Source organism: Rhodamnia argentea, chromosome 6 (genome assembly GCF_020921035.1).
Source record: "Rhodamnia argentea isolate NSW1041297 chromosome 6, ASM2092103v1, whole genome shotgun sequence".
In the NCBI taxonomy this organism is placed as follows: Eukaryota; Viridiplantae; Streptophyta; class Magnoliopsida; order Myrtales; family Myrtaceae; genus Rhodamnia; species Rhodamnia argentea.
In genome coordinates, this window is record NC_063155.1 from 21,844,080 (window position 1) to 21,866,307 (window position 22,228).

Below are 22,228 nucleotides of genomic sequence, written 5' to 3' on the forward strand. Positions count from 1 at the left end.
AAGTTATCTCCGGCGTTTGTTGGCAAGTCATGCCATCGAACAAATAAAACTAATTTTGTGAACTCCCGATCCCAAATCGAATTTTAGGAAGCCGTTTGGTAAGAATCAAGTCCGAGCCGGTCTCCGTTGTTGCTCCTAAGCTCCATAGAGGATGTGATTCGAGAATTTGCTGTTTAAATGAGCTAATTAGTGTTAAGTCACCAACTTTCTCGACGATGTTTTTTTTTTAAATGAAAGGTCAAAAAAATAAAATAAAATAATCACTCAATCTTTCCACCTTCGCGCGGTTTTTAATTTGCAAATACGGCTAAGTGATGCCGTGGAAAGCAAAAGAAGCATTAAACCCCTTAATTTTTTTTCTAAGCTTTTATTAAACCAGGGACCTAATCTTGATAAGGGACGTGCGCAAGTAGATTAGAAAAAGGAGTTAGACAAGGTCATCTTCTTATATGCAATTGTATATGCTGAGGCCAAAAGGCACGCTGACAATGACGAATTGAACGGGATTGTTATTAGGAAAACGAATCAACTTAGTAATCGGGGAACGAATAGGGCGAGCGCGGACCGGGCGCGCCCGAGATAAGATTCCGCTTCCCCATGCGATCATGCACGAACAATTTGATATTCGAAACTCCGTTCTGGATCATTCAGCAGTCTTCGACCGCTACTAACAAGCCGGCTTTAACTACACCGAGTGATAAAAGAGGACTGGATTAGACAAAAATGAGCTCGAGTTTCCTCGAACTTTTATTCCGTGCACCGGTAATGTAGCGGAAAAAATCGTTACACGAACAGGGTTGTGGCACCGACACGTGTACAATTTCACGATTTACGAGAATTCCACTTCATTATATTTAAAATTTATTTTGACACGGACAATATTTCTTATAGGACTGTCTCATTTTTTAAATCAGGTATCAACTACTTAATTTGCACAGAGCACTTCACATTTACAAGACGATTAAAGCATTTTCTCCACTAATGAAAGAACTTTAAAAGTTCGACCAGAAGAAGAAAAAAAAAAAAAGAACTTCAAAAGAAAATAAATAAGGAAGAACCACCATATTGTTTTCCTCCTAATAAGCTGTAGGCTATCCAAAAGGAGGGAAGTGATTTTGAGCAGATTGAAACACTTGCAGATCCGTCGTCGTTTGGCACGACCCGTCGTCATTGATCGAGTTCCTGAGCATGAAGAAGTATCTAAGTTCATCGCAAGAACAATCCGTTAAAAATTATTTGCTCTATGCATAGGTGAGCCAGAACAACCAGAAGCTGTAAGTAGTCGGAATTCTCAGCTTTTACGAATATCCTGAGAGATTGCATGAAATAGTGACGATAGATTTGATCTTACTCTCGTGGACGAGACGCCCATAGCGAACTTAAGGCTCGTAACCGGCCGTAGTACTCTCCGATCATCAAGAAACAACGGGTCGCCTGCCTTACCGTCAATATCCGCCACAACTGATGAAGGGTTTGCTGCCTCAAGTTGTCAGCCTGCAGTGTTAACCATCTTCAACATCATCCTTTTGAACTTACCAAAATATAAATCTTGAACAAAATTGTCACCGAAATTTCGGTCACAAGGATGGAAGTTATTCTTTATACAACACTAATCTTTTCTTGCTGAGAAAGCACTTTGAAAGTGGAATCTCCTTTGAGAGTATCTTTTCAAGAACATCACTTGATATAGACTTGCACTTGCCACCTTATGACCTTCTTCAAAGTCTGGACATCACCCATCAGCTAATCTGCTTATCTAATGTAATGTCATTTCAGAAAGTACTAGCTTTCAAGATATAGTCATGTTCATGGGATCATAATTATATTTTGTTAGTCTCTTTATACTCATACCCGTCGAACTCATTCTCCCGAACGCGCTCGCAAAAACCTCAAATTTTTAATCAAATTTTTAATGGCGTGTCGAGTGCTTGTAGGTACCTGGAGAACGAAGCTTTCGAGGTTGGAGAGCTTGCCAAGGGCGACAACCATCAGTTGCATGCTCTCGACAAGGGGCCCGCCGGCCACGGTGTCGACAAGCGAATGTTGGAGCTGCTCGAGGCCTTGCGAGAGCGCCTCCTCCGCCTGTTGCGACGATTGCTGGAGGCCGTAGATCCCCATCAGCTGTTGTTCCGTCAATGGGTCTAAATGGGGTCTCAACATCTGAAACAAGCTACTTGAATCGATTAGCAACCAGCTAAGATTTTAGATTGAAGTCTTTTTTTTTTTCCATTTTTATTTTCTTTGATAGAGATAGATTGGAGTTTTGTATTATCATGCAGAAGAGGCTGTAGACGAATTCTGGATTTTCTGGGGGTAGCATCGTCATTTGGCCCATGGACTTTAGCCGTAAATACCTTTGTACCTCATCTCATTCGGACAATAATTAACGCTAAACTAGATTTTAGAGGAATACGGTCAACGGCTGTCGGCTGAATCGTCCAAATCATAGGATAACGATGGGTGAAATTTACTTTCTTCAAATCCTTATTTTTTTGCAGCTTGTTCAAATTATGATCTTAAAACGATTGCTTCTCAAGATAAATAGTCATGAGAATATAGCAAAATAATAAGAAATGAACGTGAAATTCTATTACCGACCTTGATGAGATCGGAGGGCCGGAACCCACCCATCCAGAAGAAGCAGCGCTCGGCGGAAGAACTCCACATGCCGGTGAGGAGGTGGAAGACATCGGTTCGGGCGGCGACCCCCTTGAGCCTGAAAATCTCGTCGTAGTGGGAAATGTAACCATCCACGATCATCCTCAGATCGCTGTCCGACAAATGCGCATTCAATGCGGTCCGGAGCTCCGACATGTGCCGGTGATCATTGTCCAACCACCTTGCATATTCCAAATCGAATGCCGCAGCCCCTATCGATAAAAAGCTCGGTGTTTAGTCCGATCATAAAGATGAAAAATGAAGGCTTTCAACTAAGATGGCCAAAAGCATACTGCTGCTTTAAACTCACCAGAGCTGACGTCTCCGCCAGCGCCGCCATAAGCGCCCAAAAGCAAGCCGTGCGATCGTGTGCGCTGAACCTCTTGCTCTAATTGAGTAAGCTTAATCCTGCTTGATTCAAGCTGCTGTACATAAGCCTGTTTGGAAGAAAAAAAATTCCTCAATCAAAGTTTATTAAAGAAGGATACATGTCAGAATACAAGACAGAAATCGAGAATTTGATGCTAGAAAATGTGCACGAATGTACCTTTTTCCTCAGACGACTTTTCCTTGCTGCTTCCCTATTTTGAGCTAAACGTCTCAATGTCTGCAATCAATTAACCAAAAAATGCCGTTCTTTCAACCCCAACAAGTATACACTCTATACAATCTACAGACACATATAAGCTGTCTGTCCTTCAAAGGAACATTATTTAGTATACAATAGTAAATTAGTGATTTACGGACCTTGGCATCCAGATTTTTCTCGGAGGTCGGACCAGCTGATCCTTTCTTCTGCAAAATCGAACCGATATTATGTCACCGAAATGAGAAGAATCAACAATAGAATAGAGAAACCCCAATAGCTAGAAAAAGACTTATGAAGCATGATATATTTCCTCCTTGTATAATGATGCTTGTTTCAGTTGGGTCAGTAACTAAGAGATTCAATAAAAAAAAGGCCCTCTCTTTTGTGATTCTCTTCTATCCAAACAAAGTGTGAAATGGAGCTTTGACAAAGAGAAATTGTACAGTACAAAATGGCCAGGTGGGCAACAAATACTATCATGACTCAAATCACACACAAATTTGCTGTCATGCAAATGGTTCTCTCTCTCTCTCTCTCTCTCTCTCTCTCTCTCTCTCTCTCTCTCTTTCTTACATTTCAATTTTGCCTTTCTGGGATCATGTTCTTAATGTAGAGTTTCCATTGAGCTGGTGGGAGTTGGTCGTTAGGAATATGATGAACAGGGGGCAATAACCACCTCAGTGAGATTTTGCTTTTCCTCCGGAGTTTGCTGCAAATTCTTTTAAGGTGTCGCATCATAGGAACAGAAAACAGCTTCGTTTTTCACCTCTCAATGTCTTTCTTGCCAGGACGTTGTTTGGTTTTCAGGGAGTAGTTGGGATCTGTGCAAAGCATTTAAACAAAGACAAGATCCTCTCACATAGGGCGAGAAAGCTAGAGAGACAGAATCACACCGATATCCGAGACACCTAAAATATGAAGAAAACGAGGTTTTTTTTTTTTTTGTGAGATAAAGAGTTTTCATGAGACAAGTAGCTTCGGAATGCCCAAAGAAAGGAAAGGTCTGTAGAGTCGAAAATGCAAGAAATGGTTTTCATCCCAGCCGGAAAAGCATTAAACGAGAAGAAGAAAAGAAGAACCTTGCTATTGTCTTGGGGCGATCGCGAAGCAGCAGGTGGATCTTGGGAGACGACACTCGCCATTTCTTGCTGCTGTGGCCTTTGCTGATGAGCTGAGGAAGAAGAAGAAGAAGCCTTGTTACTGATGGGCGACTCTAGTTCAAGCTGCGCCTCAGTTTTGCTCGAAGTAAGCGGTGTCGGGCCGAGGTTGTTCGCACCCGACCATTCTGAGTCGCCGCTGCTCTCTCCTTCTCCTGACCTTGAACTTCCCTGCACGCCAAATGGACACCAACGATGAACCAGAAGGTGAGAAAAAGGACTCGTCTTTTGGAAAAGCAACCCGTCAACCCAAAAAGAAATGCTTAGTAAAAACCGCCGAAGAGATATACACGAACGTGCTGGGAAATTTTATGGAAGGCTGTGATTTTAGGCTGATGTCGTGCTTTGCATTTAAAGCATTCGCCAAAAGAAACAGTAAAGAAGAGAAAATGGTAAAGGGCATGTCGAACAATGGAGGAGGAGGGGATTGAAAACTACTCTTGGGGTCTGCTGGAATCTCATTGGCCATGCAGGGAACATTTCCAGAGTAGCTGAAGGCCTGCCTGATGAGTGAAAAGCTGCAGGATATCACCAAAGCAAAAAAAAAAATCTCAGAGAATCACCCAAACATTAAAGACCGCCCTCCAAATATTCTTAATCTTTTGCAACCAATGTCAATCTTTTTCTTCAAACCTATGGTTTCACCAAGCAAAAAAAAAAAATGGTGGGGCTTTTCGTTTCTATATTGTTGTGGCTTCACGCCATTCGAGTCTTCTCTGTGTTGAAAATGATTGCTGTAATGGAAATGGAAATTCTCTCTGCTCCAGACATTTTCAGACAATTTCTCTCTCTCTCTCTCTCTCTAGAAAATAATTTATTTTGCTTATAAGGCGTCACCAAATGAATTAGAAACAAAATAAAGAAACACTGCAGGTTTCAAAGAGCATGGCATACTGGCTTTATGATCTTCATGATTTCGGGTTACTTTTATATACCACATCACGGAGAGCAAGAAGAACATAATCAAATCAGTACAATCGCTCAATAACTCTCGTGTTTCCACACCTAGATTATACCCAAACCCTAAGTGTTTACAAATACAACAACTCAATCGGATATACGAAAATAAAACTCACAAAGACAATTCAATCGTTTTGTTGAAGCACGTTCGCACGCCAACGAAACGAGAACCGCGTAAGCATTGCTCCTTCCTTGTGCCCGCTACTTTCTTTCCTTCATATGGCTTTAATAGGATGAGTCAGAGCCAAAAAGCAAAACCTTTATATCTTTTCTTCAATGGGTCTCAATAACATATAATATATATGTAACCCTCTTTGTCGCCTAAGTGTGATAAAGAAAAAATTCTTTTTATTTGTTTTTATTATAAGATGGAGGACAAGATATACTCCAAAAATAGAATATTCATGTGACTTCTTTATTGGTGAGTACTAAGATCAAATCTTGATTCAAGATTTTTTATTCGTAGAAATTCAAAACACGAGAACAAAATAACAATTCTCCACCTTGACTCGATGTTTGAAATCAAAGTCATAGTGCTTATTATCCATGTTGCTCTCTGTCGCCCTAATGGGCGATCCTCTATAGACGCCAAGGAGCTTGCCAAAGAAGGCTTAGTCATCATGGGGTTTTTGTAGCAATCTTTTTCACAACAACCTTACCCTTCGCTAAGACATCTCGGATGAAGTGGTACCTAATATTGATATGCTTCGGCTCGTGATAAATCGGATTATATGGAAAAAACCTTGGTTAAGGTATATCAACACTTTTCTGTTTAACCCAAAGTCCATGAGCAAACCTTGCAACCATATCGCCTCTTTCGCTACAAAGGTCGGTGCCATGCGTGCACGCCCACCCGCAGGCGTAAACACACCCGGCTAAAGACCCGCACTCATCCAAGTCACCCGCATGATCGAAAAAAAATTCTGTCCCTCCGGATACTATACCAACGTCTGTTGTCCCCTTCAATATCAGGATCCATTTCAGCCTTCCCAATGAGTTTTACCGGACGCTTATATAACGACTAACCACACTGACTTGAAATATCGGCCTAGTGATACCATAGATACATAATACTACACGGCACTAGAATAAGGAACACGAGACATATGTTCCTCTTCCTCCTCGTTGGGTGATAACTTATGAAAGTTTAAAGTGCTTTGCTAATGGTGTACTCAGACTTCGTGATCGCATATTAAAACGTGCAACAATTTTTCAATATATTTCTTTTGAGACAAACGTAATAATGACTGTCACGCAAAATCTCCATACCCAAATTTTCTTGAGACCTAAATCTTTCATCTCAAACTCAAGACTCAACGCTTCTTTAGCACATCAATATGAAATTGCTATCAACATATCATCAACATATAATAGCGAATATATCAAAATCCATCCTCCAATCCAAATAAACACGCTATCCATCGACTTTTGAATAGTCTCGACTAGCCATGAAAGCTCAAACCGCTTATACCATGTCTGAGATTGTTTCACCATATAAAGATTTTTTAATAAGCAAACATGATCTTCCTTACCCGAATAGCAAATCCCTCCGCTGCCTCATGTAAACTGCTCCTCCAACTCACCGTGAAGAAACGCTGTTTCACATCAATGCTCCAACTCGAGATCTGCGGCAACTAAGGCAAGTAAAACACGAATAGAAGTATGCCTTACCACGGAGAAAACACCTCGTAGTCAATGCCTTTGCTGGTATACCTTCGCAACAAGCCTCGCCTTATATCTCTCTAGAATGCCCTCTTCCGTTTGTAGACCCATTTACTTCCGACAATCTTCGCTCTTGGGTACTTTAACTAGCTCCCATGGATTTCGATGGAGTGATTCCATCTCTTCGCTCATCCTAGCCACGGGTTATCGCTCCGTCACCTCTAAGATAAGCAAAATCTATAAGCATAACGTACGGTGGTTTAATTTGTCTTCTCTCTCTGCGGCTATACTACGCTGCGGCGTCTGTTGTTCATTATCACCTATTTCGGAATTGCGGCCTCATCTCAGTCTCTCAACCGTTACCTCCGGGTCTCCTAAGCTCCACCTCACTACTAACACTTGGTTTGTCTCGCTCCTGCTCTCGAAGATCGCCCTGCCTTTCACCCCATGTGCATAACCCGAATATGCACTTCTTTGACCTCGGCTCAAGCTTACCATCACTCGCGTGAGCATACGCGACATCCGAATTTGAGTTTTCCCACCATACTTCCTCCGGAGTCTTCCACTGAAGCGGATGATGGAGATCGATTAATCGTAGCCATGTTCTTCGGCCCAAAATTCCTTGCCTATTCCAAAGATGCTAAAGCCCCCCTCCCCCCCCCCCCCCCTCCCCCCCCACGATATCCTTTTTAACTCTAAATCTTTACACGACATGCCGTTATCGGTTCTCGCACTTGATCGTATATCGCTTCTCAATCAATGCTTTAAATTTCTGATTTGTGCTTTAGAAAGTATACCCATACCTTCCCGGAATAGTCATCGATAAATGGCATATAACGGGCACTCCTTTCGAAGGAAGAACATCCGAATGAATATATTCTACGTTGCTTGGTCGAATGAATACCCGTAGCAAACTTAATCTGCTTCCCAAAGATGCGGTGCTCACATAAGTCTAACTTACTTGTCTTCACCCTTTAACAACCCTCTATCACTCAAGCCGCTCACTCATGTGCCCTAGACGCATATGCCATAAACGAGTTAGATCGACTCGATGAAAAGTCTTTGTCCCTCGAGATCTTCCTCCTGTATTTACACCCGATATCATCAGTGTCCCAAGAAATAAGGTTCTTCTTGAGCTCGACATGCCTTCGTCTCAATGTGCGCACCACGCATCGTGCATGAATCCGAATCTCCCTATCCCCACAACCTTTGCGTTATTCCTTAAACTCTACCACCACCCCGAGTAGTAAACCGTCTTATAGGGTCTATGATAAGAACACCCGAATCTAGCACCCATTCATCTCCGACGAACCCGCAACACACAAGAACTCGCATCACTAGTGCTTCTTCAACGTTCGCCACACCGTTGTGGCTTTGTATCACCTCTATTTCTCAACTTAGGACAATCTTCCGATGTCCTCCTCGTGACACTCAGCACTTCCGCGTCCCTTGACTTTGTGGCTGACTTAGATCGCTTACCTTGCACTGACCTCGTTGTTCTCTCTCCCAATCACTAGTCCTCTACATCCTGCGCTTCATCTCCAACTTTTCGCCACTCTTTAGAAAATAAGGACTTTACCTCTTCCGGTAATCTGGACACTAAAGTGCTCCCATGACTCGGTAGGGAAGCCAACAACATCATGCCCCGCTCTTCAAGTTATTCGACGCCTTTCGACATCTTTCAACATATATAGCGATTGTTCAAACTTTTGAGCGTTTGCCCCTTGCGGTATCCTTTCTACCAACTCTATTAAACTTCATCCGATAAATTCAGATCAAACTCTAGCTTTCTCATTACCACATCCTTTTCACTCCTTGCCTAATGTCTAACCTGAGTTGTCAATACGCATTTGAGACTCATAACCCAAGTTGTTCCTCCATTAAACTTTCATTTAGCTTACATAATTGAATAACAAATATCTAATAATAATAAAGCAAAGCCCCAAATACAATCTAGAATATCGAACCTGTGCTCGATACCAATTGTTGAAATATATATAACGGGGAAACTAACAATCTTGCAAATAAATCAATGAAGCACCAAATAACGAACATAAATGACACCGGGGTTTCGGTCCAATATTCACACAAAAAACTATAATAGAATTTAATTTAATCTGTTTTAACCTATTATACCAAACCCTAGTGTTTAAATAAAAACTAATGATATACAAAATAAAATAAAGAAATTAATGTTTTTAAGCACTTCCACAACAAATCAAGATTCCTTGTCTTCTTTGCCCGTACTTTTTTCCTTTATGGCTTTAAAATAGTAGCAAAAAGAAAACCTTTACTATTTTCTTAATGTTTAAGATAACATATATATATATGTAATTTTTGGTTAAAAAAATTTTTATTTTTTTATTATAGATGAGGATATCAAAATAAATATCTTTTTATAGAGTATATAAATTTGCATATTTTTTCATCTCCTAAAATTAAACACGAGACACAAAATAACAATTTCTAATATTGACTTCTTGCAGAACCATTGCTTGTTCTAGCTCTCCGAAATCAAAAGCTGCTCCTTCTTGATTGCTGAACCGGCAAAAGGAAAAAGGATCCAACAGGGAACCGCGCATGTCAGAAGACGAAACAAAAAAGCCCATTTGACCAAAAATCAGAAAACGAAGAAAAGTTGTGATTTTTTTTTTTTTTAGTACCTGAAACTGGAGGAAGAAGCATTAATTCCAAGAACTGGATAAGGAACATGGTGATGGTGATGACGACTTGAAGGTCCTGCTTCTGATAAACCAGTTTCTCCAAGTCTCTGACTCGCCATGCCAACAACTTTCGGAAGCTCAAACCGTGCTCATCTCTCTCTCCTCACAAGCAACTGAAAAAACACTGGAAACCAAGAAACATATTAGATCATAAAGAGTTTGAAGAACTGAGAGATTCTGATTCAGTAGGTGGTGAGCAGGACATGGAGCTGAGAGGTTCAGAAGTAACACAAGAAGATCGAAACTTTCTTTTCAGATGAGTACATGCAAACAAGAAGATCGAAACTTGAGGGGCCAATGCCCATTCTCTCTCTCTCTCTCTCTCTCTCTCTCTAGCTTCTTCATGTGAAGAAACTTTTATTACAGGTTCCCTTCTTTGGGTTTTTGGTTCTGCTCTTACCCTCTGCCGTGAACAACTTCAGCAGGTTTTTGAGACTTGGCCCATAGGTCCAGAAAATCTTGTCCTTGCAGACCTTTCACAGGCCACCCTTTGGAGAATTATTTATATGCTCCTACAATACAAAATGAAACATTTAAAAAGGAAAGAAATTTAAATTAAGAGGTGGGGTCTCTAGAAGGAACCCACTAGAGTCACTGACTCCTACTCCACTCTCTCTCTCTCTCTCTCTCTCTCTCTCTGCAACCGCCTGTGTCTTTCCATTGGTCCTTCCTTCTCTCTCTCTCTCTCTCTCTCTCTATGCAACCGCCGGTGTTTTTCAATTGGCTCATTTGTCATGAGCACGCAAGTACCTGTTGTACATAAAAATGAGAGACATCTTTTTCTCAGAAGAAGGTAAAAGGGGGGAAACTCATCAATATCCTCAACTTAAAGGGCTCTGCTCATAAACCTTTTCTCAAAGGGGATTGGTTTAACTCTGAAGCCTAACACAAGAGCCTTAGAGAGAGAACGAGCGTCCACAAAATTCCTGATCCAATGCCATTTCAACCACATCATTACAATAATCAAAGCACAGGCAAAGGTGCCCACTTGCATAATTAAAGAACCCCTGCTCAATGAGATGGATTTGTTTGGTATTATCTCCTTTTGTTAATGCGTCAACATCCTTTCCCTGTCATCACCTAAAATCATGCCACATTGAGATTCCTTTCCAATAATAGAAATTTATTATCTTTCTTCCTTCTTCTTCTTTTTTCCTGAGGTCTTCGGCTGGATGCTCCAGGCAATGATATGAATTCTTCCGTAGTTGAGGTCGAGAGTCCCTCACTTGTTTACATTGAGGCCGTCGAGTACGAGGCTAATGTAAACAATCCCTGAGCCTGACCCTTGACATATCCTGTTCTTGTAGGAAGTATCCTAACGCAAAGAATTTACAAAATATTATGAGAGAGAGATTGTTTATGTCAATGACTGGCATTATTGAAGATATATCTATAAAAGGGCTTGGTCTCCCTTATTTTGGACGGAGACTTTTAGGTCAATGGGTCCATGAGATCTTTTCATAAAGAGGTGGATGCAACTTCCCATTTGATAAAAAATAAGAATAGTTGTGCATCTACTACCATTGTGGGTAGCATACCTACACGAAGGGTTTGCCCTGCCTTGAGGCGTGGTTCGCACATTAGGTCAAAACACATGCTTTATATGGGACCTCCCTAATTCCCAATCCTAACCTATTTGTCTTGTCCAACATTGGGAGAGGCCAGTCTGAATCATAGACTCCGAGGATCTTTTAGTGATTGGCATTTAGCACAGCCATTTCATTGGAAGGTCTCATCGACTTGGTGTTTCTTGCACATGTATAGGTGATGATATCGTTCAAGATCGTTCCCTCGGGATCTTCTAATGGTGAAACATGAGTGGAATGGGCCTACATTCTAATTGCAGGCAACTTCGGATATTACTTCTACTGGACGTGTTGCTACTTTAATCTTGGGAGTTTCGGAAAAAAAAAAAGCCCCCGCGACCCAGTCACTTGAAGAAGCAGTGGCTTTGGCGCTCAACCAACAATGGCAAATTGCAGACAGGTGCCTTGAAGAAGCTGATAACTGATGAGAGCCATTCCTTCCTTGACCTGCCACAGATGGCGAACCGAGAGTTTTAGACTAGAGGAGACAAATTAATAAGATTATTCGTAGAATTCCGGAGTGGTGGGGATGGGATTAAGGAATTTTACAAGAAACTACATGAGATACGATACATACTTCATGAAAATTGCACCAAGTACCTAACAGCCGGGGTGAGCTATCGCACCCCTCGAGTCCACCTTTGCCTGCTGCCAATTGTAAGACCATCTTTGGCCAAAATGATTGATTTATTTTAACCTCTTCAAACTCAGAAGTCACTATAGAGAAAATGCGGTCCGTCATATGGACAAGAATGGAGAGATCAGTTCTCCATTTGGGATTCATAACCATGATGGTGTAGTCAATATACCTGCAGCCTATCAGAGTCAAACATGAAAAGCAGAATCTTTTGCAGCTCACAAATCCCCAACCTCTCGAACAGGATTTTATCATTCTGAAAATTAAGAAGCACCACTTATCTAACAATTGATAATTTGGGAAGTTTTGGAAGACCATATCAATGTGATCAAATTGGCATTGTTCTGACCTACAATGCCACACACTCACCCCAAATAGCACAAGACTTCATCCTTCCAAGCAAATACTAAACTTCAATCCCACAAAAAGATTCTTAGGTTCTACCTGGAAAAATTGTATGTTTATACATATATTGACGACATAAATCCTGGACGATGATTTCGGTTGGAATTGTTGCTTTACCAGTATGCCACAATCCTGCAGAGAACAATCTGTTGCTCAACAACAAGTGGAACTTTGCAGGTTCGAAATAGTTCCAGGAATTCTTCACTTCAGTTTTAGCACTATGACTGATAACCAAACATGTGCTAAAGACATCTGCCAGGGCACCGCATTGCACATGTCTTGACATAAAACAGATTGGAATGCAAGATTGAAATATCTGAGTGACACTCTTACTGCGTCACCAGTTCACCGCACAAATCCAGATTACAGCACAACAGAAGCAACCCACCTGGTACTGAATCTACAACTTTTGGCCATCCATTGAGAGTGCAGAGAGTCTCCCTTTGCCTTCATGTTAAGCAAAGATGATCACATACTATGAAATAAAAGTCACTGGTAAAAAGTAAAATTGACCTCCTAGGCATAAAGCAAAGCTTCTCTGAGAGGGAAGACATGACAGAGCCAGAGACGGTTATGCTTGCACAACCTTAGATGAGACCATGGTGCATCATTACGCAACAATATAAATCACAGAGGAAATCTAAAACTAGATTGAAGAAATTTAGTACCAAAGGTCCCTTCGTTTCTGAACTTAACCCAGTGCTTGCATGACACCTTCACTCCTGCTTAGACTGTCGACAATGATGTTGTGTTAAGTCACTGTGAATAATAATTCTTCCGTGCATAGATCTAATGGGAAGCAAAAATTATGCCTCAATATAATACACCTTTCCAGGTCTATTCAGGAAAGATAAGAAAAGGAAAAACAAAGACCGTACTTCCTACTTGCCTAGATAATCATATTCCAGTCTGAAAACAGGCTTAAGCTTTTAGAATAAAATGTCTAAATTGAATTTAAACCCGTAAATTTTGAGTTTGAAAGAGAATTATCTGCAGTACTGAATATTAATGATATTACCCCGCTGATGTTGTGATACTTAGCTCGGCAGCCAGATAAGTGGAATATCCAGATCCAGCAAATAAGAACAAAGAGAACCATAATGACCTAAACTAATTCCCTCATATCATCAATCTTCTCCAGGTCTCGCTATTGACATTAAGTTTCCACATCTTCACCTTCCGCACATTTCTCAAGCAACTAACAGGCCAAGTTTGGAGTATAGCTGTACATATAGATCATGCTGTCATAGCTTTCTAGCGTGATCTGTCCCAGCACTCGAAGTAGCCTTACAAGGCTACGTGTTAAGAAAAGGTAGCTCAGCTAACTGAGTTGACTTAACAGTAAACAAATAGAAGTACAATAGTTCCTCATATTGGATAATGATGACAAAGTCATCATAAAAAGGAGAGGAAACTAAAACGATGAGATAAACTAAACCAAATTTCCAGGTCGCTGCAGATTCATATAAACGAGGAAAAAGGTGATGCATAATTTAGATACCAAATCTGACTTGCACCTGAAATCAATTAGGCATATGAAACCTGGCTGCAGTTATGGTGAAAAAGAGTTCAATAAAAAAAAATGAACGTGAAGAATAAAGAGTTTGAACCAACAGAATAAAACCAAGTAGGAAATAGAATATCAAGAAAAATGATGCAGGTAAATAAAATCATATTGCTGATTGCTGACTATAGGATTCACTGTATCATTGCACTCTAAGAAGTCTGCTTATTGATTTCTTCAAAGAAGCCTTAAGACAAAGAATTATCATTACAATCCCACAATTGATTAAGCACACATGCCAAAAAATTCAAAAGTTGCAGGGCTTAAAGCCAACACATGGTGGATAATAATTTTGATAGATCTAACCACTCGTAAGCATCTTGTCTCGCACTTGATTGGTTGTTCATATATAAGGAAAATCTACAAATTTAAATAAAGAATTAGAGCCCAGCAATTTATGGAAAATTATTTCAGTAGACCAAGTCGCTGGTAAGAATCTTGCAGCACATATCATCCCAGGATTGCTATCGTGGCTTGGCAAGCAACATGAGTGAAACCTAAATTTGACTTGTTTTTTTTTTTTTTTTTTGGTAAGGACCTAAATTTGACTTGTTGCTGACTGATGGAAGCTATATTTTATAATCAGGACTCTCAATCAACAAGTTTTCTAGTATCACATTAATGAAAACAAAAGTATAACAGCAATCACTTGTAGTTTGTTAATTTGTACATGTGACGAAAAAATGGACTTTGTTCACATATATGTGACACAAAATTGGAATTCTGCACACGGCCTTTCGAAGACATTCTACTTATACTCAAACATTACTTCTAAGTCGACATATTCCCGCATGACACATACAATAGCTGAGGTGAAACTACCCAGCAACTGATATTCTTTACAGGTTATGAGGTCTGAGACTACTCCATGAATAACCAACTTCTTGAGGTTCGGGCAACGTTTTAGCATTAATTCGACCCAGTCTGAAAAGAGATCATTCAGAAAAGTCCATCCAAGCTCCAAAACGACCACATTTTCAAAATGACAAGATCCATGAAAACCATATTGAAGCATTCCATCTCTCAAGTCGCAATTCAACGACAGATGGGTAAGCTGTGGAAAACGAAGAGCAATGGTTTCCATTCCCACGATCTCATCCTCATCATCAAACATTACATCCCAAAGTCGCAGCCTCCTCAACTTTGCTGATTTTGAAATCATCTGCAAGAACTTTGAGGATGTAATTGATAAGTCCCTAACATCCACTATCTCAAGATTATCGACAGTGTCACCGATATCAAGATGTAGAACGCCTACGTCGTCAATAATGAAATGCTTCAAAGTCCCCTTTCCAATGAGTTCGAAAAGCTCAAGGAAGCACCTTTTTAGGTGCAAACATTCAATGTTATCTGCTTCCAAAACGAATTTGTCCAAACTTGTCGCCTCAATGTAAAAGCACCTCAACGTAACACTACTGACCTCAACTGTGACTTGTGCATCTGACATTGCAATGTCTGGACTAATGAGATCCAATTTCTCAAGCTTCGGACACGTGCTGACTAAAAGACTCAAATCCAATGCTGAGATTCTGACATAACTCAAAGAGAGGGACTTCAAGCCAGGAAACCTGCAATAATTTGGTTCGACCCCCGAGACAGAACTATGTGACAAGACCAAAACCTCAAGCTTCTGCCTCCCGCAAATTTCGAGGATGTTTACATCTCCGGTCACCCGGACATCATAATGCAGGCTGCGCAATGTCTCCCTAGTGTACAAGAGCCAAGCCACCACCGCAGAAGCCGAAAACTCTTCATCTACATCATCCAATTGAAGCGAGAGACTCTGCAATTTGGCGGTCTCGAATATGGTTTGGGTTATCCAAATTCCTGCTTGATTGCTACCATAATCACGATAACCAGACCAATCGTTCACACTAAACGAGAGACTACGGAGATGCTTACGGCGGGCTTCTAGCCACTTCCGGCACGTCGCAGAAGCCACAACCACATCCCTGGCCGCGGCAAGTCGCGACAGTATGTTCCCGATAACCTCAATTGGCAGGCTCTCCATGATAAACGCGTAGTCACCAAATATTTCTAGTCCTACCACCAATTAAACTGATTACTCCACAAACACATTCGAGCACGCAGAACCTAAAATCCTCAACGGATCAAACAACGAACATAATTCCCGAACCCGAATGCGCTCATACCAAGTCCAAACAGTGCGCAAACAGTGAGACGAAGACGACGATGACCATCAAATCCGTCGGATCATCGAATAGATGCTATTCTGCGCACTAGAGGATCGCAACGAAATTTAAAACTTGCATCACTCGACTAACCAATGAATCGTGCCACGGTTCGAGGCGAATGGGACCTCGCAAGAAGAACGATTCGGCTTTCCAAGAAGGACTCACGGGGCAGTGAAGATCGTCCCGTCAGGGCGTTCGACGATGTCGATGCAGAGGATGTTTCGTCGGAGGGAGAGAGAGAGAGAGAGAGAGAGACGAAGGATCGATTCATATTCATGTCACGGGGAAGCAATTCACTCGTGGGGGGTGGGTCGGGCGGGTCGGGTCGTAAAACTTCCGAGCGCGTTCGCGCCTCTTATTTTGATTTTTTTTTTTTTTTGCGATTTCTATGTCTGTATTTTAGCAAATAATTATCAGGAAAAATAATTTGCATGTTAATAATAAATAAGGTAAAATTCATGCTGTAGTTTTGCATTATTAAAAAAGATTAAATTACCATGTATCGCGCGCACACTTCAATATAATTTGCGTTATATAATATAAGGTGAGAGAAAAATTTTATCTCTTTTATCGAAGGCAAATTATGCAAGCTCCAAATTCTATTGATACGAAAAAAATAATAGTTTCTTAATTTTTTCAACTTAATTAAATGTTTATTAATTCTTGTTGGCTTGTCATCTGTTTAATATGGTTGAGCGTAATGAATCAATTAGAAATGAATCAATCGATTATTGGAATCATTTACGGTTAGTTAAATGTAAAGCTAAATCTAAGCCTAAACTTAAAATATGTATTTTAAATTTAGCTATAATGCAATATGGTTCGTTGAATATATCATTAACGAATAAAATGCCAAATCAAAGAAAAAAAAAAGCTACCTATCTAATGATTGGCCCGGCTGAGAATCGGATCGGTCTGGGTTAATTCCCGATCCTTGAAACCGGAAATCGGACTTCTTCTAATCCGGCTCCCCATTTCAAGATAGGATCAGACCAGACCAAAAACGGATCACGTCCGGTGTTTAAATCTTCTTCTTTAACTCCCCCGTCAAGTCGGGTCGGGCCAAGCACTCGAGCAGCTGAGCTCCCAAAATTGCGCGTTGACATTGTTCCCGTTGCATCCGTCTGGTTTTTCACTCTCTCGCGCTTTCTCCATCCATGGCGTTGGAGACCCTCCGTCTGAATCTCCTCCTCGCGCTGTTCGCGATCATCTCGCCGGGGAATCGGTTCGCCACGGCGTCTCCAGAGGATCATCGCTACAATGTAGGAGATCCCGTCCCTCTGTTCGCCAACAAAGTGGGTCCGCTCCACAACCCCAGGTATCTTCGCGCGAGCTCGCGCTCGATGTTCTGCGTATGAACAGCCATTCCGTTGTTCCTGAATTAGTTGCGAATTGTTTCTGGATCGCACGAGTTAGGTAGTGACGCGACCAATGATTTAGCTGCTGTCGCTCTTTGAAGTTGCGAGGATTCAATTGAGCGAGGTGGATTTAGTTTAGAGCTGATCCTTACTTGTCTTGTCATCAATGATAGTATCGGTGCTTCTTGTCATCCCGTGTTGCTAGTGGAATGTCAATATAATTACAAGTTAGCCAATTTCGAAGTCAGCCATACTCGTGTTGTATCATGTCGGGTTGTAGTTGGGGTTTCTCTTAGTAATACTGTGTCGCATGCGAGTGTCATGTCTACAATTGCCTAATTTCGTTGCTGTTTCTGCTTGGTTGTTCCTTGCAACACTCAAATTTGAGGAATTTGCAGAATGTTAGTACGAGGCCTTTCTTTCTTTCTTTCTTTTTTTCGTCCCTTTTTTCCAACAGCTTTTGAGCCAATGTGTTCTTGTGCTGCAGTGAGACCTACCAATACTATGACTTGCCATTTTGCCGCCCAGGTTAGCTTTTTGATTTACTCATGTTTGCAATGGCAAGGATCAACCACTAAACAAGTTAAATCTGCACCTACATGAGGCACATTATAATTTTATTGTAGTTTTGTCCTATTGTATTAATCTGATCAGGAGCTGCAGTTGTGTATTTGAAAGATTGTTTAATGAGCCTCTTACTGACACATTATTTCCTGGTGTTCTGTTGGTACCTTTGCCTGATGGAACGTCACTCATGATTTTAGCCCATGCATCAATGCTACTTATTCATTATCCAGTAAATCTAACAATAGAGGCTTGTGCTTCGTGTTATTGATCTTTAGCTATATCCTTTGCAGACCCACTTATCTGGAAGAGGGGATCTCTTGGGGAAGTTTTGAATGGTGATCGCTTGACCAATTCCTTGTACGATTTGAAATTTCGGGATGTTAAGGATGGGGAGATTCTCTGCGAGAAAAAACTCGAAATTAGTGATGTTGCGAGATTAAGGAGTGCTGTAAATGAAGATTTTTACTTCCAGATGTACTATGATGATCTTCCAATGTGGGGGTTCATTGGGAAAGTGGAAAATAGTAGCTGGAGTCCTGGCATAAAGGGACCTAGGTATTATTTGTTCAAACATGTGCAATTTGATGCCTTTTACAATGGTGACCAAATAGTAGATATACATGCTTTCAGTGACCCAAATCATGTTGTCGATATAACCGATGATATTGAGGTTAATGTAAAGTTTACTTATTCAACTTTCTGGAATGCAACCTCAATTGGTTTCGAGGAAAGAACGAGCAAATTTTCAAGGGCTTCATTACTGCCAATCCACCGACGGATACACTGGTTCTCACTCATCAACTCTACAGTCATCTTGATTCTTTTGATGGGTTTGTTGACACTTCTTTTCATGAGGCGCATGAGAAATGACCTAAGACAGTAATGCTCTTTCACTGATATTTCTTCTAACTCTACTGTCAATAATGACAGTTTGTTCCTTCTGACATACATCTGGATGTATGTGCTACAGATACTCTGCTGGAGACGACGAAGAAGAAAATGATGTTGCCAGGAAATATGTTTGTGGCGAATTATTCAGACCTCCATCCCATTTTCCCCTGTTTTGCGCAGTCTTGGGCTCAGGAATGCAGTTATTCACTATGTAAGCTCCTTTAAGCATCATATATGACCAAGTGCATTTGTCGCTTGCCACCAACTTTCAGCATCTTTTGTCGTATGCTGCCTCAATTGGCTGTGAGAATAATGTTTGTCATGCATCTTTGAATTTTCTGAATTTAACTATTAAATGTCAGCTAGATTTACTACAAGAGAAACAGTATTCAGCAATATGCAAATCTCTCCTGTAAATTTGCAAATTTTGTGTTCTGGAGATTTATTTCCTAAGACTAATTCACACTGCAGTGGTTGTAGGGAACTTTTCAGGATAAGTGCAGAGTTAGTCCTTGAAGTTATGGTCATTGGTCAATTGAGTCCTTATCGTGTTATTTTGGTCAATTAAGTCCTCAATGTTTTTAATAAAGTGCCATCAAATCCTCCATCAGTGGATTTTCGACACTGGAAGTCCTGCGTGGTCCTCAGGTCCTCGGCCGCATGGCATTGAGAAAAGGCCACGTAAGAGACACGTATAATTTCGGTGTCGGGAAACCACTGATGGCCTGCCTAGAACTTGATTAGACATTTTTTCAAACTCTTAATGACTTAAGTGACCAAAATAAGAAGTTAAGGGCTCAGTTGACCAATGGTCAAAGTGTTGAGGACCGATTCTGCGCTTTTCCTGGAACTTTTGGTTTGCATATATCTTGCTGACACAGACAGATTGTCCTCTGAAGCATCTACCTAACAGTTATAAACTTTTGCTCAGGGTTTTTTTTTATCTCTCCTAGCATTCCTCGGTGTCCTCTATCCATACAGCCGTGGATCCCTATGCACTGCTTTGGTTCTGAGTTATATTCTCACATCTGTGGTTGGTGGATTTACTGCGACTTCTTTTCAAAGTCAATTACCTGAAACTGGATTGGTACTGAATCTAATTTTTTTGTATAGGTCAAACAGATTATGTGATGCTGGTTATTTTTTCATTGCTCAGTTATCCGATACAAATGAATTTGAACTTTCAGGGGTGGACTGTTCTCCTTACTGGCATAGTTTACCTGGGCCCAGTACTTGTGATAGCTTTTGTCCTTAATGCAATTTCCATGGCTTATGGAGCCACAGCTGCACTTCCAGTTGGCACCATTTTCATAATCACCTTCATTTTTATGCCAATTACCATGCTGCTGCTTTCCTTGGGAGGGGTCATACAACGCTTCTTCAGGACAGAAGTTCGTGCACCTTATGTCACGAGGAAAAGTTTGAGAGAGATTCCACCACTAGCTTGGTACAGGAATTTGCCATGTGAAATGATTCTCGGAGGTCTTGTATCATTTAGTTCTGTTGTTCTGGAGTTATACGAGCTGCATAACACCCTTTGGGGTTTCAAGATCAGTGTTCTTCCAGGCACTTTGTTTGTGACATTTGTCATCCTCATCGTAGTGACAGCTGTCCTTAGTGTTGTTCTGACATACATCCAGCTTTCATCCGAAGACCATGATTGGTGGTGGAGGTATGTTCTTTTGCCCAAGTGCCAAAGATGAAAATACCCGTCATCTGGTGTTCTTCAGGGGAAGAATATTCTAGTGCGAAACGGAACGTTTTATATTGAGATTATTCTTCCTGTTCAGTAGTATTACAAGATCTTAGATAAAAGTAGTCAGCTGGTAGTGGATAAGACTTATCAGGTGCATATCGAAGGAGTGATAAGGGTTGAAAGTTGCAATGTTGCATGTGTATTCAGCTCACAGTGCATTCTCTCGGTTGCTGGCTCACTGTCAGTGAGCCTCTGTCCCTCCCAGAAGGCATAGAAAATCTGGAGTTGCCAGACTAAAATTTTGTTTTTTAATTCTGTTTCATTCCACTGCATGCTAGAAGGGCATATTAAAGGATTATTACGACAGGCTGTTCGATTAGTGTTTGGATTAAGTAATTTTGATAGTTAACTTTTTGGAAATAGAAAAGGGGTAAATAAAATAGACACAAAATCTACTTGGTGAACTGTAAAGTGTTCATGCTTCTCCATCTGTATGCGTGATTATGTTCATAACTTCTGCTTCTACAATGCAGGTGCGTATTTCGTGGGGGCTCAGCAGCCATATTTATGTTTGCCTATTGCATGTACTTCTACACAAGGTCAAACATGAGTGGCTTCTTGCAGCTATCGATTTTCTTGGGCTATAGTGCTTTAATGTGCTATGCATTTTTTCTCATACTCGGTACAGTCAGTTTCATTACTTCGCTAATGTTTGTCTGCCGTAATTATGAAGCTGTGAAGAGTGAATGAATCATTGCTTCGGTGTGTTCAATGTGAGTTGCCTTGCGTCTTGTAAACTACTGAGATCGCGAAGCAAAGCCAGAATACTGGAAGCTACACAGAGAAGGCATTTCTTCCATCCTTCCTCCATGTATGATTGACCAAAAGGGTAGTTGATGTCGCCCATCTGAGTGTTGTCACAGATGAATGTCAGGTAAAAACAGTGCAGTAGCTCTTAGCATAAGAAAATCAAGATGATGAAGAGCATAGATGCATTGTAGGCGGAACGGTGTATGTTGGAGCAATTTACTCAGCCTTTTCTGGCAAAAAAATTGGTTAATATCATGCTTTCTTTGTTGGTAATCAAGTGGTGTTTTTCACCTGATTCTTCCATGTAGCACAGCAAAAATGTTAGAAGACGACTGAAATGCTGGTGAAAAATGGTCTATTAAGCCACCCGAGACACAGAAAAATGGACGCACCCACTTCTTCTCCACATCGGCCGGACTCGTTCTTGTTTCTTCGTTGATGTTCTTTTCTGATTTGTCTATTGATCTAAATTCTAATTACCAATTTTGGGCTAAAACACTCGCAGAAAAATGCCTTAGATGGTGTGTCTGTGACTGAACCTTTGATGTCGACAGACTCGTGTGAAACGTGACTCTATGACCATATGAACTAAAGAAGGACAAGCAAAGAGAAGGCTGCTAGAAAGTTCCACTCCTTTTGAATGTCACTGGAAATCTATCAAACTCAATTTAGGTTGTGCTGATTTTTTTTGTAGCAGAGGTTATTGGAACTTTAATTTCACTATTTCTCTTGGATACGTGCAAACTTGTTTGTATCTCATGAATCGCCGG

The 22,228-nt window shown here is 40.9% G+C and overlaps 3 protein-coding genes across 3 annotated transcripts; 1 reads left to right on the forward strand and 2 right to left on the reverse strand.

Annotated features, from left to right (window-relative positions):
• Positions 1-1,019: 1,019 nt before the first annotated feature.
• LOC115734392 (transcription factor TGA9-like) lies at positions 1,020-10,508 on the reverse strand. Its single transcript, XM_048281353.1, has 14 exons — positions 10,336-10,508; positions 10,150-10,261; positions 9,690-9,863; positions 9,496-9,564; positions 5,299-5,324; positions 4,843-4,922; positions 4,327-4,575; positions 3,406-3,453; positions 3,206-3,265; positions 2,969-3,095; positions 2,599-2,870; positions 1,939-2,160; positions 1,352-1,494; positions 1,020-1,182 (listed from the first exon to the last, which is right to left on the reverse strand). The coding sequence occupies exons 3-14, from the start codon at positions 9,806-9,808 to the stop codon at positions 1,092-1,094; spliced, it is 1,506 nt and encodes a 501-aa protein (XP_048137310.1). The 5' UTR covers positions 9,809-9,863; positions 10,150-10,261; positions 10,336-10,508; the 3' UTR covers positions 1,020-1,091.
• A 4,027-nt stretch (positions 10,509-14,535) lies between these two features.
• On the reverse strand, positions 14,536-16,399 carry LOC115734516 (F-box/LRR-repeat protein At1g67190-like). The gene has a single exon (XM_030665346.2). It carries the CDS (start codon positions 15,950-15,952, stop codon positions 14,690-14,692), a length of 1,263 nt encoding a protein of 420 aa, XP_030521206.1. The 5' UTR covers positions 15,953-16,399; the 3' UTR covers positions 14,536-14,689.
• Positions 16,400-17,217: 818 nt separating this feature from the next.
• On the forward strand, positions 17,218-21,727 carry LOC115734432 (transmembrane 9 superfamily member 5-like). The gene is made up of 6 exons (XM_048281117.1): positions 17,218-17,454; positions 17,982-18,022; positions 18,352-18,940; positions 19,032-19,163; positions 20,109-20,624; positions 21,182-21,727. Exons 1-6 carry the CDS (start codon positions 17,294-17,296, stop codon positions 21,396-21,398), a joined length of 1,656 nt encoding a protein of 551 aa, XP_048137074.1. The 5' UTR covers positions 17,218-17,293; the 3' UTR covers positions 21,399-21,727.
• Positions 21,728-22,228: the final 501 nt, after the last annotated feature.